This window comes from Corvus brachyrhynchos, unplaced genomic scaffold, assembly GCF_000691975.1.
Source record: "Corvus brachyrhynchos isolate BGI_N302 unplaced genomic scaffold, ASM69197v1 scaffold61, whole genome shotgun sequence".
NCBI classification, from domain to species: domain Eukaryota; kingdom Metazoa; phylum Chordata; class Aves; order Passeriformes; family Corvidae; genus Corvus; species Corvus brachyrhynchos.
Window position 1 is genome coordinate 2,232,899 of NW_008236478.1, and position 16,225 is coordinate 2,249,123.

A 16,225-nucleotide genomic window follows, 5' to 3' on the forward strand; every position below is an offset into this window, starting at 1 on the left:
GTGTGGAACAGGTCTGTAAACAATGTCATTAGCAACAGACCATTGAAAGGCTGGTGGCTGCCCTATGGCAAAAAAATCCAATCCCAAGAAAACAACAATCAACCCAAAACAAAACAAACAATAACCCCCACATACACTCAAAACAAAGCAAAGCAAAGCAAAGCAAACCAAAACATGACTGGGTGAATACTCTGTGTTAACCGGTACTATGTTATTTTGAGAAATGAACAGTTTCTGCTGCTTGGCTGGTTTGTTAAGAATTTCTGATCAGAAAAGGAGAACGCAGGAGAGAGGATATCCTGTTGCTGTTCAGTCCCATCAGCGACTGTGTAAGGTGCTCAGGCCGGGTGTTTTGAGATCCCAGCGCCCTCTCCTGGCTGGTACCAGCCATGCTGGAGCTCCCACAGGCAATGAATTAGGAATTTGCAGAGGTCCAACACCTTGGGGTTTCCCATCTTTGTTTTATTAAAGACAGTAAATGGAAGCATTACTATACCATCCAGTCTTCCTGAAAGCTGCTGGGCTCCTATTTATGCCTCAAATTCATAAACCATCTCTTCCCACTTGTCTTGCTTGGAGAAATAAAGATCACTTCTTTCTAACAGCTGGACTTGGGGGGGATTGCCAGGGTCTGAAATGTTGCCAGAAGCTTGTGGAAGATCAGAGTCTAACTCTAAAACCATATGGCAAATATGGCTGAAGGAATCCTCCTCTCTCTGCTGCTGTTCAGCTCCTTGGAATGCACACAGCAGCCACTACCACAAAACACTTCATGCAAAGAGTTACAGCTACACGGTGATTTCCCTACTCAAGGATGGGCTTAGCAGCAGGAAGGCTACAAAGTTAAGTCTCATTCCTCAGTCTATCTAGAAGGATCCTCTTGTACCTTGTCTGGGACCCCAGCTCAAGAAATGACAAATGCAGACAGCCTGTAATAAATCAAAGAAAATCTCTGTAGGAGAAGGGACTCTTTACTCCAACACACTTATATAAATATGCAGAAATTCAATTCAGAAGAAACACTTTGGATTAACATGGGAATTGATATGAGCGGAATTATCCAGTGATGCCTCCATGATCTTCAAAAAAGGCCTCTCTACAATATGATAACTGATTTTCAACCTTGTCCTGGCAGGTTTCTGGGAAAGGAAAAGCTATGATCCAGCTCTGATACGATTATGAAAGTCAAATAAGTACAGAGAAAGCCCATTAATAACAAGCTGAAAATCATTCTGCTGTGGAGTTAGACAATGAATATTCCTTTTCTGAGGTCTCCATCTCTGCTTTCAGAGATAAGATAATTGACCTTTCTCTCCCTGCTTTGCTCTGACCATTCTTTTTCCAAGGGGTCTGCACAGACTTTATAAAATGAGCAAATTTATACTTGATGCTTCCTAGAGTCTCTTGTTTCTGCCACCACACACACTAATGCTTGTGCACTTGTTGCTTTCAAAAGATGCACAAAGAGAGTGGCAAAGTACTTCAGCTGCAAAATTCTGGAGGTGCAGGTAGAGACAGAGCTTAGGGACTGGCTGGTTGGTGACATGATGTGCCTGAGAGCACTCCTGTAGTCACAGAGCTTGTGACAGCCCCAAAGGCCCCACAATGATTCTTGTACCTCATGGCTGCATCACTGCTGCAGTGGGACTGCCTCTACCATCACCCACGGGGATCTCCTTCTACCACCTTGCTCCAGAAACTGCTGCTCTTGTGTCTCTGCTGTGGCTGAGAAAGGAAGAGAGTCTTCTATGTGGTTGTAGCTGGATGAAGTGCTGGGACAACTTCAGCAAATGTCATCAACATATTTTATGATCTCAGATAATGCAACCTGTTGAATATTCATCAAGAAAAAATGCTGTACCCACACAATGCATGGGAATGGTGTCTACACAAAATGACTCAGTGCTTTTATACTGATAACCACTGAGTGAGAGACAAAATCAGTACCAGTCAGTCACATAAAGCCACGTCTGTGTGATTAAAACTGGAAAAATCACTGTACCAGGGGAATGTCAGACATGTCCAGGTGAAAACATAAGCTCCCGGAATATCTGAATCTGAGCTCAGTGCTGATTCCAAAGGAAGGCAGACCTGCAGGGACCACTGGGGACAACTGCACAAATGGCTGAGATGTAAAGAAGTGGGACCTTAGTGCTCTCAGAAGTAAAACTCTATCAAAGAGGAAAAGCCTATCTCCATGCTTACACATACTCTCTTAGAAATCCTGTAGTGAGATGCCAGAGCACTCCCTTTACCAGGTGGTAAATATTGACAGTGTTGGCAAAGGACAAGAGACATTTCTAATTGAGCAGCAGCAGAGGGCACCAGTGACAAGAACATCTGACTACTTCCGAGTCCAGTGCCAGGGCAGTCCCCACAACCCTGCAAGGCCCCTTGGAGGCTCCAGCAGTTCTCCAGAACTCTCCTTTGCATCTCTGGGGCTGCTTCACTTCTCTCTCTGCTCAGCTTGGGCCCTGCTTCACTTTCACTCATGTCTCATCATACTTGTCCCAGCTCCTTCCTGTGTGATCCTCACCTATGCCATGACCATTCCCACTTGCAAAGCTTGTGCTCTGAGCCCCCTTGGCCTCCTTCCCTCTCTGCTTCAGGCGCCCTGCCCAAGATGGAAGGAGTCCCATAGGTACCTCTTCCTGCCTGCCCCACACCCTGAGTACTTCCCCCAGGGGTAGGCCTGCCCCATGACTACCCCTCCAAGACTTCCAGCACTCCTTCCCATCCTCCACAAGGACCCACACCTGGAATTTGAGAGGTCATGGCCTCTATGAATCTCATTTCACAAATCATAAAACACTCTAAATTCTGATCTCATCATTTTGCTATGAAGAAAGAGTTTCTTTATTTCAGCCTTCCTGATGACCTCCCAGAGCACAGCGGACTAGCTAAACACAGTCACAAAGCTGCTTCCAAACCAAACCAGCTTCCTCCTGAAACAAGCTGGGCTCCAGGACTGCAAGAGCACGGTGGTGACAATGCATGGAAGAACCCACAATATTAAAGGCATGAGATTTGTATCAGGATTCACGTTATACTTGTGTCAGGTATTTCTCTCTGGTTTTCTTCACTGGCTCACATCCAGACCCTTGAAAGCCAAAACTCTCCCACAGCTGCATCACATCTGCCCTCTCTTACCTCCCCTCCAGACCCAAATGCACAGTTGTCTCCCACCAGCGCTCCATGCACAGGAAGTCAGGCCACAGACAGTGCATGCCTGGGGACACAGAGCGCTGGCAAAGCTCTCACAAATACTCCTGCTGCACTCACCAGCACGGTGGGAATGGGGAAGCAGCACATGGTTTCTTTCACTGCCAGTATGTTCTCATGCTGTACTGTATGAAGGGCCATCTTGGTCATATGGCTCAATCTGAGTGACACAAACTCACACAAACAGTTATAAGCCATTTTCAGAGCCTGAAAACCAACACCATTAGCAGCAAGATACCGTCATATTTATGAAGAAAAGGACAGAATTTGAATCTTACCTGTTATGGCAATAAAGAGCCAAGCTCCTCATTCAGTAACCTTGGTGAAAGCCAGCTGACTTCAAAGGAAGGACTGGAGAATTACTTTCTTTGCAATAAAAAAAAGAGCTGCATTTACTGCTCCTATGAATCTAATTAGCCTTGTGAATGACTGAAGAGTAAAAAGAGTAAAAGAAGAGTTTGATGATTTAACTTTGCAGTAGGAACAAACAAGTGATATTTTCCAGCTTTAAGTGGCCCAAGATTTGGAAAACAAAAAAATACATCCAAAATATATTCTGAAATGTTACTGGCCTAAGAACATTTGGTGTGAAAATACCATTCATTACTTGTACCACACATGTTACTAACAGGAAACCTGGTTTTACATGCACTTTTTTCCCAGTGAATTTACTCATAGTGAAAACATTCATCTTGGAAGGCCGAGAGACAGATAAACTTTGGCAGGTCAAATGATACCAAAAGCAATAAAAAAACCCATAAAGAAGTATCACAAAAAACCTGCAGATCTATAACAGCACCCATTACATTTTTTCCAGTTGTTCAAGGATTTTTCCTTATTCCCCTGACACCTCTGGGTTCTCCTGTTAAAATGTGCATTTATAAATGATGAAACCATAAACTAACGTAGTTGGACTTGACCATCTCTGTAGCACAAAGGATTTTTGCTTGTTAGACTGCCAGCATAATCTTTCAAGATTCAGCCAGACTGAGTTCAAAAATTGTTAGCAATGATAAATCAATCATCAGTCCTACATCTAATTTAAATTTTCCTCTCCTTAGCTACTGGCTCTTGACATGATTTTGGCCACAGAATTTAAGTGATTCTACTGATAAAGCAGATAAAGTGTTAAAAGAGATAAAGTGTCAACAATGAAACCGAAGCAGTTTCACTCAACAGCGCTTTCATGCTTCACTGGAAGTATGTCCCGTGACTCACTTTTCTTGAAGTTGCCTGAAGAAACAGCCAGGCAAACATACAAGGAAGCCTATTTTTCTTCATATGTATAAGAGTTGTATGTTGACATATGGGCATAGGTGTCCAAACAGTTGCTCCTAATTTATCCCTCATTGATCTTTATCAGTCTTCAGATTTTTAAATAAAGTGTGTTTAATTCTCGACCAGTGCTGAGTCATACATGATTCTTGCAAAAGTCTCCCCAGTAACTTGTTCAGAGCAATATCTCACCCAAAGGACAAGCTCCCTCTTCCTCTCTGTGGTGCTCCCATTTCCAGCACAGCAAGTTCTGCCAAAGGTGAAGGAAATGTGAACAGGGAAGTTCAGCCCGTGCAGTGAGGTTACACTGCATGTTTCTGAAAGCAGCTGAAGCCTTCAGACAACAACCCGCTTGTGACACCTTTTATTCTTGTTTTTATATTTTCTTATTATTTTTGTATTTATATATTATTGACGAAGCAACCGGACAAAGTTCTCAGGCATGTGGTGTGATTCTTGGAGTTGTCCTGTGCAGGGCCATGACTTGGACTCGATGAGCCTTGTGGGGCCCTTACAACTCAGGATATTCTATGATACTATGATTCACATAATTTCTGAGGTCTTTCAGGAGCTGATTTCACAGGATTTCAGTGGTTTTAAGGTCTTAAATTCTTAGTGTTGACCCATCACATGTGGTCAGTCCCACGGAGTCTGCTTTGGCAGTTTTCCACACACTGGGTCAAATGCTGAAGCACAGATTCCCTTTTTATGATTGGTAACACCTGTTCTGGGAGATTTTTTCACACAAACAGAGCCAAGAACCTTCATCCAGTACTCATCCAGATTGTGGGTGAGCTGCTAGCTTATTCCCAAACTTATTTTCTGGATCTCCACCTGTATAACTCCCAAAAAGCTTACGGAAAAACATTTTGTCACTATCTGCTTGGATCAATTTGTACATCTGAATATGATCCATTACTTCAGCAAAGCCCCAGACCTTTCTGTGGGTCACCCAAATGCAGCTCAAACCTGCTCTGTTACTGCTCTCGTCAGACCCTTTGCTTCCAGTACATCCATTTTGCAAAGCCTCCATCACCTTTCTACTATTACATCTGTTGATTTCCTTTTGAGACAGAAGTACTGTTAAGAAAGTTTTCTTTCCAGAAACATTTCTCATGCATGCTTTAAGAGAACTATTAATATCTCTGCTGTCAAGTTAGCCCTGTAAAACAGAAGGGAGAAGAAACATAATTAAATCTTGGCCATGCTTATTGATTAGTTCTACTTACCTCCATCTATGCAGACAGAAGTACCAGTACCTCCACTTCTAAATCACATAGCACTCATTAGCCTTTGAGATCTAATGATGGCAGAAAAAAAATGTTTCACCAGTACAGTTCCTGGGAAGGAGAAGGCTTCCAGATGGCCTTTTATTCCTCAAATAAGAAAAACCTGCTGTGAAATGCTGCTGCTGAAACAGCTTGAATATACTGATACAACCAAGTAGGATTTCAGTGGTGTAAATCCATTGCTCTTAGGTTAAAATGTAAAAAAACCCATTTTTCTTCATGCCAAAATCACATCTGATTTTCTGCAGTCCACTATGAAGCCTGTTAATGGGAATGTTTATGTTGGGTCAAATGCAGTGGCCAACTTAGATACTTTCCACAAACACAGGAAATTAACAAGTCTGTTTCTGACCTGTTGTTTCCACAGGGCCAGACAAACCAGATCTGCTTGTTCTAGGCCTGACCAAACACAGCTTTTCTACCATGTGAAGCTCAGCTGTGACCAGGCAAGCACCAGACAAAGCCAGACTGTTCAAAGCTTTGCCCAAACACTTTGTGACACCTGATCATCAGCCTATCAGGTTGGCTTTGTCACCATGCAGGTCTGCTTTTCAGTAAACAGGTCCTCAGACAGATTATCCTACAATTATTAGGATAGTGATTAATGCTGATTATTGATTCCTGTTTAAGATTGATGGCTGCTAACCATTAGTAGGTATGTGAGTGGCAGCAGGCAGTACCATAGACACCGCTCTGTAGAACACACAAAAAAGATATTTATATAGTTGGCAGATCTGAAAAGCTACCAACCAGCTTTGACAATTACCCCTATAATATTTTCCTCACAGATGAGAGAGAACTGGCTCATTATGTCATGTAGCTTGTCTAGATCTGACCCTAGAATCATAAAGAATAAAGGCTGGAGTTTGTATTTGATACTGCCCAAGCCCTGAGGGCAGAAATAGAGCTCCCTTTGCTGTCATGGCTGCAGTATCTTTGAGACAAATGGCATGGCTCAGCTTCTTGGTGAAATGAAACAAAACATCTGTCTAAGAGCTGCAGGCTGTAACCAAAGAACGCTGTATTGCAGAGAAGGTACCTACAGCCATTTAAATGAGATGAGAATCATCCAGTGCTTCAGCTCCCCCAGAGACCGCGGCTCTTACATTGCTGTACTTCCAGCCGAGACAAAAGGACTCAGAGCCTTTGCTGCCAAGACTTCAGGAAGACCAATGCACCACTTGCCTATGGAGATTTCTCCTGAAACAGATCCTGAAGAGGCAGCAAGTGGAGAGGGAGGATTGACATGTGACAGCTGTTAGTTCGCACATGACGTTGGTCACTTCATGCGAGGGAGGGAGGTGCTCAAACAAGGTACTGAAGAGTGAAGGAAGAGCTCTACAAACAAGCACCAAGTTGGGAAAGAAATGGTTCTTCAGTGTCCTGTACTAAAGGATGTTCTCAGTCTAATTCCTGTGCTGACATAGACTGTGGTAACTGCACCGAGTTTAACACATTCCTCTGCAGCATCTTGCACAGCTCCACTGAACTGGCTGGGCAGGCTTCCCAGAAACCTCTGCCGTATTCTGCTATATGCAGGCAGCCAAAAGCCTGGATTAACTTTAGAGCAAACCCTGATTAAGTTAAATACAGGTTAAAAATGTCTAGCATTGGATGATAGAACCCTCCATGGCAAGGGGTTAGAACTAGATTCTTCAAGGTCTCTTCCAACCCAAACTATTCTATGATTCTACAGTAACTCAGCTATGTAACTAGAGATTGAGCCTAATCACCAAGTACATGATTTCAAACCCTGCAAATCTAAAGTTAAAAGGCTGCTGGACATAGAATATGCTGAATTTGAAGCTTGATAGAGACCTACTGAAGTCAGGCCCCAACTCAAATCTTAGAAGGAAATATTTGAACAACTCACTTAATATTTCTTTTACTTCCTGAAGGCATTGTCCACCGCTTGCATATGTACGAACAGGAAATTTGTTCAGTAACACAGATAATTTGCTGTGTGGTTTGTGACAAAAATCTATGGACAAACTGCAGATACACAGTTGCAAGCAGGAGGAAATGCAGAGTATGAAGTAACGACTGAAATAGCCATTTAATCATCGTCATCTGCCCACATGCTGTGCACACAGTGGTAGCAGATAAGAGGTTTAAAGAAAGTCTTACAGCAAAAGACTCCAGGAAATTAATCTACTCCGTTTACCAAAAGAAAGGGGAAGCATGTAGTAGGGAACATGGCCAGAGAAGGATCTTCAGTCACACAAGGCTGCTGCAAGAAGCCATCTGTTGCAAGATGTGAAGCCTGAATACACACAGAAGTAGAAACACAGCATTTATCTTTCACAGCATGAGGGATTCACCAGTGAGACAAGTGACTCAAGCACCAGGGTGAATCGTGGTTTGGTACATCATGAGTGGTTATGTTCCCAGATGATTCCTAGACCAAGCACCCCTGCATTGAATTTGAAGAGGAAAATGCTTCAGGGAAATCCAAATGCCTGTGTTATGCTGAGATCAGTCTAAGCAATCAAACCCACGTCTGCTGGCCATAAAAACCCATGACTCAGTTAACCTCTAAATGTACCAGCCACATCTGATTGTGCAATACCTATGCCTTTTTACAGTACAAATAAAGCAAACTACGCACTTGTGATACTACCTCAGTGTGTGCAATTCCCTCCTAGATACCATGTCGCTGTTAATGTAGCAGGAAAGAGCAGTTGCTGGTTGAAACTTGCTAGTTAGAAACACATCTTTTGGGGTTTATTTTATGTTCTGCTCAACATGTAACAGAGCAAGTGAGTCTGAGCAGCCAAGCCTGAACCTGTTGTCTGCCCTCTAGAAGGCTAAAATTAGCATACTTAAGGTAAACAACTTTCTCATGTTCTTTCTATAAAGAAAGCACCTCAAATCAGAGCTAATCTGCTGAATTTCATTGCTCTTATTCCATTTCCCCACATGTAAAATGGGGGCTGATGGGAAAAGAAAAGGGTAGCTTACTTCATATGGGATGACTAAGAAGTATGTGGGCTTTGTTTTCAGGAGCAGTGAGAATCATATTATTGCAAGGGATCTTTGGGGGTTGGGAAAGGGACAATCCCAAAAGTAGTTTATAGAGTTAAATTCACCCTGCTAGAAGAGGAAAGGAGGTTCAGATATCCTGGCAGGACTTCCTGAACCAGGGATCTCCTAGTTCAATCTTCCAGCCAGTTGAGAATCACTGCAATTGGAAAAGACAGCAATGAAGCTTGAGTTGAAGAGTCAGGCTACATTCCCTTGGACTGGCCAGTAGCAACAGCCATCCAGCCAAGACACGAGCTACTGGCTGTCAAACCCTGTTAGAGCTGGGCTGATGCCCATCAAGCTCAAACATCTATCACAGGCTGAGTGCATGACACACTTCAGGGAAAGCTGATACTTCCCCCAGGAGGGATCCTGCAAGAGGGAACTGTACCTTAGTACCATGACTTAGGAGACAAGCTGAAAAGGGAGCTGGGAGTGGGACAGCAACATGTATACTCAGACCCCCTGGAAGAGTAAGCACTTTACTATTTGCAAGTATCTGCTTCTCTTCTGGTGCTAGTATTAATTTTAACCTCTTTACCTCTTTCCACAGCCTCTCCTGCAGTTGAATCAGATGCTGATACCAGTTTTGAAAGATGCACATTCAATTCCCCAAACCTCCCATCAACTGTACTTGTACCCCAGGTCCACAGGCTACATCAGATTGCACAGATGGAAGAGAACATCCACCAGTCTCCTTCCACATTTTGTTTTCTAAACAGATACTTGACTATGCAAATCATTATCACATGAAAGCTGAAGCAAGAGGATATTCTCTGTACACAGTGGAAAGACAAAAGTTAGAGCTGGCATGCTGGATATATTGCATCAGCTTGTTGCATTTAAGTTGCACTTTTCTGTTTTCGAGGGGGTGGGCTCACAGGTTCTTGTCTCTGGTTCCTTGGTCCTATTCCATGTTGCTTTACAAGCTTGACTCTGCTCCTAACACTCATCACTTCTCATGGGCTGCAGTAAGATGATGATGCATAAATCATAAAGGTACTACCTCAATAACAGGAAACGGTCTTAGCTTCCACATTTTTCTCCAAGTCATTGGTTGGGGGGAAAAAACCAGGAATCAGTCTGCTTGCTGTAAAGGGTCTAAAATCAGTTTTCACACCCATTTCATATGAAAGGATATATATTTTAGCAGTACTGTTTTCCAAATCACACATGAACAACATAAATAACTGTATTTCTCAATGATATAAGCTTCATTTCTCTACACAGCATGTTGTGTTTATACCTACAAGGTTTTTGAGACATACAGCACCAGACGCCGAATTAGGAAATAACAGCTAGATGTTTGGTTTTGTTTTATTAGCACAAGGAACTTACTTACCTATTGAGAAAACAAACTGCATGCCAGCAGATCAAGTATCAGGAACAAATTCTCAGAAAAATAAACCCAAATTCTAATCAGCAAAACCACAACTCTTTTAATTTCACAAACCTCAATTTTGCTTTTCTCAGTGACTTTCTCAACTTTTACCAGAGCCCAAGTTTTTGAACCTAAACACCTCTAAACAAAACAGACAAAACTCAGTGGTTTATAACTAAGAGGGAACATGCCAGTTATGCTTAATTGGCCAAATCTAAAGATTCCTCTTAGGAGCTGTCAATTAAGCCTTCTCTGCAAACTTTTCCATTATACAAAGTAGCCTCTTAATCCCCCACAAAACAGAAGAGATTGTCCAGAAAACCCAGCAGCCTCAGCAATGAAACAGAAACTGAGCATAAGCACTGCTAGGTCTGTACTTGCTGCCATTGTCTGAAGTAGAACATTTGTCCCTAGATGTGAATGACATCGAACTGCTGGCAGAGGCTAAAACAAACCTTCCTAGTTTTATGCAGAAAATACTCATGTTTATGTAGGTACAAAATTTTCATCTCCTATGAGATATCATTTCACATGAACTTGGTAAGAAAGTGATAAAACCCCATCAGCTATATTAAGAAAATTTCCTGCTTCTACGTTCATCCTGATTAAGATATTCACAATGGTAGTGAAAATATTTGACATTAATCAGATTCAAAACAATGCATAAACTTTAAAGATTCTATCTTTTTATGTCACCAGTGTCACCTATTAAAAACAGGAAGGATTTTAAAATGTGACTTGCTTATTGCTCATAACACTATTTCCATTGAGTAAGTTAATCTGTGGTTACACTGTCTTGGCAAGGAGATGGAAAGATAACAGAAACATGTATATTGATTCTAAGATTAGTTTAAAAGTCCTGAAAAAATAAATTTGTAACAAATCTGACCTAGAGGGTTGTCTGTTAGACTTTGTTTGCAAGATTGGCCATAACCAAATTTATTTTCAAAGTTCAAAGCGACTTAAGGCAGCTCTGATGGAGAGGGTGGGTTTCTTATCCTTTTCTGAAAAGCTAATTGAAGAAGCATATATAACAGAAAAACAGCATTAGCTTTACAGGCCTCCAAATTCTTCTGGCTATGTGTTCAAACAGCAACACTGTTGGGAATGCGATCTGGGGAAAGGTAGTAGTAAGGAAGCTTTTTGTTCTTGTTGCGCTCGGTGATGGTGCTGACAATCTCATCCAAATTCTTGCGGAATTTTGCCATAGCTTCTTTCACCGGCTTCTCCACGAAGTGTTCATCTGGGTACATGCCCAGAAATAGCTAATTGAAAAACACCAAGAAATCATGCTTTGAGAAAGCAAAGGCAATTCTGTTTCAACATTACGCCATTTGGCACAACACCAACCAGAGCCTCACCTCACAAATGCTTCTATTAAAATAGTATTATCAATACTTAAGCTAGCCTACACCTTCCCTCTATTGCTGGCTGCTTCTTTCCATCCCTGCATCTTTCTGTGGTGCTGGTTCAGGTGTCTACATGGCACCTCCCTGACCGAAAGAGAGGTCATCCACTGAAAACCAAGCACTTTTGCTCAGGCCAGTGGTCAGTCAGATGAGCTTCCTATGCCAGATCTCTGTACAGCCACACAAACATCTGTGCTGATAGAGAAAAGGATAGCATGAGAGGGGAATTCACAGCCACAGATTTAAAAGGAAGATGACTACTTCATTCAGTGACAGTGGAAGATTCTGTTGACCTAAAACTGTCCTTCAGAGTTCATTAGGACAGTTGGTGTAGTCAGCATGGACTCTAAGGGTGCCCTGAAAAGTGCGCTGCCAATATGCACACTGGCATTGCTTTGGGAAGTTTGGGAACTATTTCCTCAGAGTACAGCTTCTCTGCTAGTACTGCTTTCTTCTTGTAGAAGAACGGAATTTAAAGTACCCTCTGTCCATCATCTTCTATTTAAGGATGTCAAAACACATTCTCCAGACAGAGCCCTTGTGTGAAACAGCCAAGCACCTACAACCTCATTTTACGCGAGGCAAATGGCCACAGACCATGCCTGCAAAGCCTCCCATAGGTTTGTTCTGTTTTCACTCCTCGCCCACCAGGCACAAGCCACAGCTGCATGAGACTCTGAGTAAAATACAGCTTCTTGCTCAGAGCTGGTTTGCATCTGGCAGAACATGGGCAAACCCACAGCACTGACACAGCTTCACAGAAGAGTGAAAATGGTCAAGTCAAGCACAGAGCAGCACTACAGTCTTGTGAGTCTGTGCAGTCTTGCCATGGCCCTCGTGGTTTCACATCTCCAGCACTTAGAGCAGGGAGATTGACTTACTTCTTTGTCCTGGAACTGGCTCAAGGCCCAGACAGCTCCAAGATGCCAACAAGAACGTCCCCTGTCCGGCAGACTCTCCACAATTTGCTCGATGGTGACTGTCCCCTTTTCTGTTGGAGGAGGGCAGCGCATTGTTGGTGGGGCGTTGGGAATCCAGGAACACCAGTCATACTGCACAGCAGAGCAAGAGAGCACAGTGAAAACCTGCAGCAGCTGGTGTTTAGGAACACAGCAAAGAAAATCAGGAGTTTGCCAACAGGGAGTTTGCTTCTGTAGTATAAGCCCCTCAGAAAGAGAAGATACTAAGGACAGGGAGATGCTCTAGAGAAGGACTGGAGGTGACAAGGAAGTCCCTACTGTTTTGCTCAGGAACTCACAAGAGAGAGAGCTGGGTAATCTAAATGGGAGTATTTATTCTGCTAACCACAGGCATGTGCCAGACAGCTCAAATTCACCAGACTGGCTAAGGCCTCAAATATTTTATTAAACAAACATCAGTTCTAATAACCTGAGGCGATCCCCATTACTCCAGCTTCTCTTTTCTGCAAAATTTCCTCCATGAACATGCCCACAGAGCATGTCCACGTGGTCAGATGCTAAGAGAGATAAAGCATGCTGGTTCACTGAGAAATATGGACTATGGCATGCTGATATGGCCACGGTGAGCAGCAGACTGGGAACTCATACTCACCTCTGGCCTGCTTCAGTGCTGTGAGATGCTGATGTCTCATCTGCCTCAGATATGACCCCGAGCTTTGTCATCATCTGAGATGGTGCACTTACCAGAACTAAAAAATTTTCATTACCTTCATACATATGCCCTGCCCTGCATGAGGGGAAGTGCCATGCTCACACTGTGCCAGCTACTTGCCATGCTCACACTGCTCATTGTGTTCTCTCCAGTGTACAGCCACCTCCTCCTCCTCCCCTCAGCTCTCTCTGCCTTTTTGTCCCATGGCTGAAGCCCATGATGGGCTGCATATCCTCTGTATGCCAGATCAAGAGATGATTTCTTGGTATTACTTGAACAGACAGGATTTTCTGAGGGGGGCACTGGGAGCTGTCACAATCAGTTGTCAAGACAAGTTAGATGGGAATAGTTACAGAGGTCCCTGGTCATGGACACGTCACAGCAGTAGTGTGGGTCCATTAGACACCAGGATCCAGACCTTCTCCAGGGCTCCTGAGCTGCAGGGGTGGACAGAAGGGTCAGCATGGAAAGTGATGCAGGGTATTTGGGAATAACCATCATAAATAAAATGGTCTCTCTGCTTATCTCTGAGATCATATCTTAGAGATCACCTATGCCTGAAGTGAGAACATGCAAAAAAAAAAAGCTCATAAAATCATAGAATATCTCAAGTTGGAAGGGACCTATAAGGATCACCTAGTCCAGCTCTCTGCTTCTTGCAGAACTACCTAAAACTAAACCATCAGATTAAGAGCATCATCCAAATGCTCCTTGAAGTCTGACAGGCTTGGAACTGTGACCACTTCCCTAGGGAGCCTGCTCCAGTGACTGACCACAGAGTGAAAAAGCTCTGTGACTGACAGAGTGATTTGCTTCTGGCTGTTAAATCTGCTTTCCAAAATGCCTTGATGTTGAAAGAAACAGCACTTGAAAGGCAGGTTGTTACTACAGTTTCAGGGCAGATATCTATCAGACAAGGCAAGTAGGGATAACACAGGTTATCAGAATGTGACACATCAAACATCACAGAGGAAGCTCAAAGTTGCCACTTGGCTTGTAAACTCAAGAAATGAGCAGCAATGCCATTTAAATGCTCAAAAAAATTATTCCCGTAATAAAATCAGCAAAACTGAAATACACAAGCTAGAATCCCTCATCTGATCTTTGGTACCTATGTAGGACTTGAAATGCCTTTCTCAGCTTCCAAATCACTTCAGTTTCCACAGACTTCATAGGGATTTGTAGATGGCTCTGCAGTTATTTTGACCAGAAACAGTAATGTCAATCTGTACATCTACTAAAAAATGGTTCTCAGACCCTGCCCTCATAGATGTACCTCCTAGCCCAGAAAGAAGAACAGTCTTCCCATAAATTCCTACCTGACCAAAGTTCACAGCTGCATGTTGAGCTGATGTGGTGAATATTATCACTGTGAGATATTCTGCTAGTGTCTCTCGTGTTCTGATCGTCTTAGGGAACCCTAGATGAGGGAGAAGAAAAGCTTAACCCAGTGATGAAGTGACCCTGCTACCCAGCAGTAATCAAAAGACATGGGTTAGAGGGCTGTGCAGCAGTCGCTGAAGAGCAGGGCTTTCTACGAATCTTGATCTGTGGTCTAACAGGAGCTCCTCAGCCTTTCTGTGCCTTGGCTGTGCAGCTGTAAAAACAGCCTTACTTCACACAAGTCTGTGAGGCATGGCCTCTGTTTGCAAAGTATGTGGTGTTCCATAAGGGAAAGACGAAGCATAATTACACCTTTAAAAAACAGTGTTCCTGACCTACCTACCCTGCAGCAAGGAACTCCCAGAGTCCCCAGGGCAGGGACCTCAGATGCTCCATTCTTCTTCAGTCTGCAGTGCAAGCAGGGAAGGTTCATGCCAAGGAGGAAGCAACCACGTGCTTGTATTTATAAAGGTTTGAGGTTCAGCAATCAAGTGTATTGCAAGAAAGAGTGCAGGGAGAGCTTATTCACTGAAACGGGAAGTGAGGAAATGAGAACTTCTGAAAGACAAACAACAGAATGAGGAACAGAAATAGTTGCATTAAGCTGTCTTTGAAAGAGAATAATCAAATGGAGTTATATAAAGAAAAAACGGAATAGTCAGGGACTAGGGAAATATTTTGCAACCAAAGAAACCCCAGGCCTGTATCTCTCCTATCCTCACTAAATCACAGTCCTGTGCTGTACTCCCTGTCCCAGCCCAACGTGACCACAGGTCCCAGTATACCTACAGACCTGTTAGCACCCTGGAGCAAGCTGCCCCTGCCCAGGCTGCCTGTGCCAGCTGCTTCGTGTCTCCACCACCAACCTGATACAGATGTGAACTCAGCCTGAGAGAGGGAAGAGGTACCTTGGCCAGACGCCTAGCCCAAAAAGGAGAGGATGCACCATCCCCCACTGTGTCCTGCTATTCCAAGTACACTGTGCTCATCTTTAAAGGAGTTTGGCATTCTCCCAATCACAGCAGCCTTCCTAAGGAAGAAACAGGTGCCATAGCCTCCCTCAGTTAGCCTCCTCCCATTCTTTACAGACACCGCCAAGTCGCCCTGCTCTATAACACAGCCCTTGGAGCAGCAGCAGTGCAGAGAGAGATGCTGCAAGCCTGGCAGGTTTGCCATCTGTAGTGGCAGTCGTCCCACCAGTCGTGCTTGTAGCATCCCACCCCAGCTGGAGCCCTGGAAAAGTTCGGTACTTGTCCCATATCAAGATGCTTAGGTAAAGTTTGGAATTCCTACCAGGAGGAACATTTCTAAGCTTTTGCTAAGAGACAACTAGACAAACAAAAATGAACCTTTGCTTGTCCAGGCAGATAGAGCCCAGAAGCCTTTTATCCACCAGAACATACCAGTAATGACTGGAAACATCACAGTTTTGCCTGGACATCTGGCACTCAAATGTGTGCAGGCAACACCAGAGCCATCTCCCCTAGGTCACTGGCCAAGAGGTGTTGCCAGATGTAAATCAGCCAGGACAGTAGGAAGAATCCCCAGCCACCTCTATAAATTCTGGAAAATCTGCTTGGAAAAAATGTGAGTGGAAGAAAAAAGCAACA

At 43.6% G+C, this 16,225-nt stretch overlaps 1 protein-coding gene across 2 annotated transcripts in view; it reads right to left on the minus strand.

Moving 5' to 3' along the window:
- Positions 1–9,933: 9,933 nt before the first annotated feature.
- ALOX5 (arachidonate 5-lipoxygenase) overlaps positions 9,934–16,225 on the minus strand; it is a 25,690-nt gene continuing 19,398 nt past the window's right edge. Inside the window, exons 11-13 of one of the 2 annotated variants that reach the window (XM_017725953.1) lie at positions 14,552–14,652; positions 12,482–12,652; positions 9,934–11,456 (exon numbers count right to left, since the gene is read on the minus strand). In XM_017725953.1, coding sequence (XP_017581442.1) covers positions 11,277–11,456; positions 12,482–12,652; positions 14,552–14,652 — 452 coding nt within the window. In that variant the 3' untranslated portion in view covers positions 9,934–11,276. Of the gene's footprint in view, positions 11,457–12,481; positions 12,653–14,551; positions 14,653–14,958; positions 15,174–16,225 lie in introns of those variants that run through there. The other variant, XR_001859291.1, reaches the window with a different exon arrangement.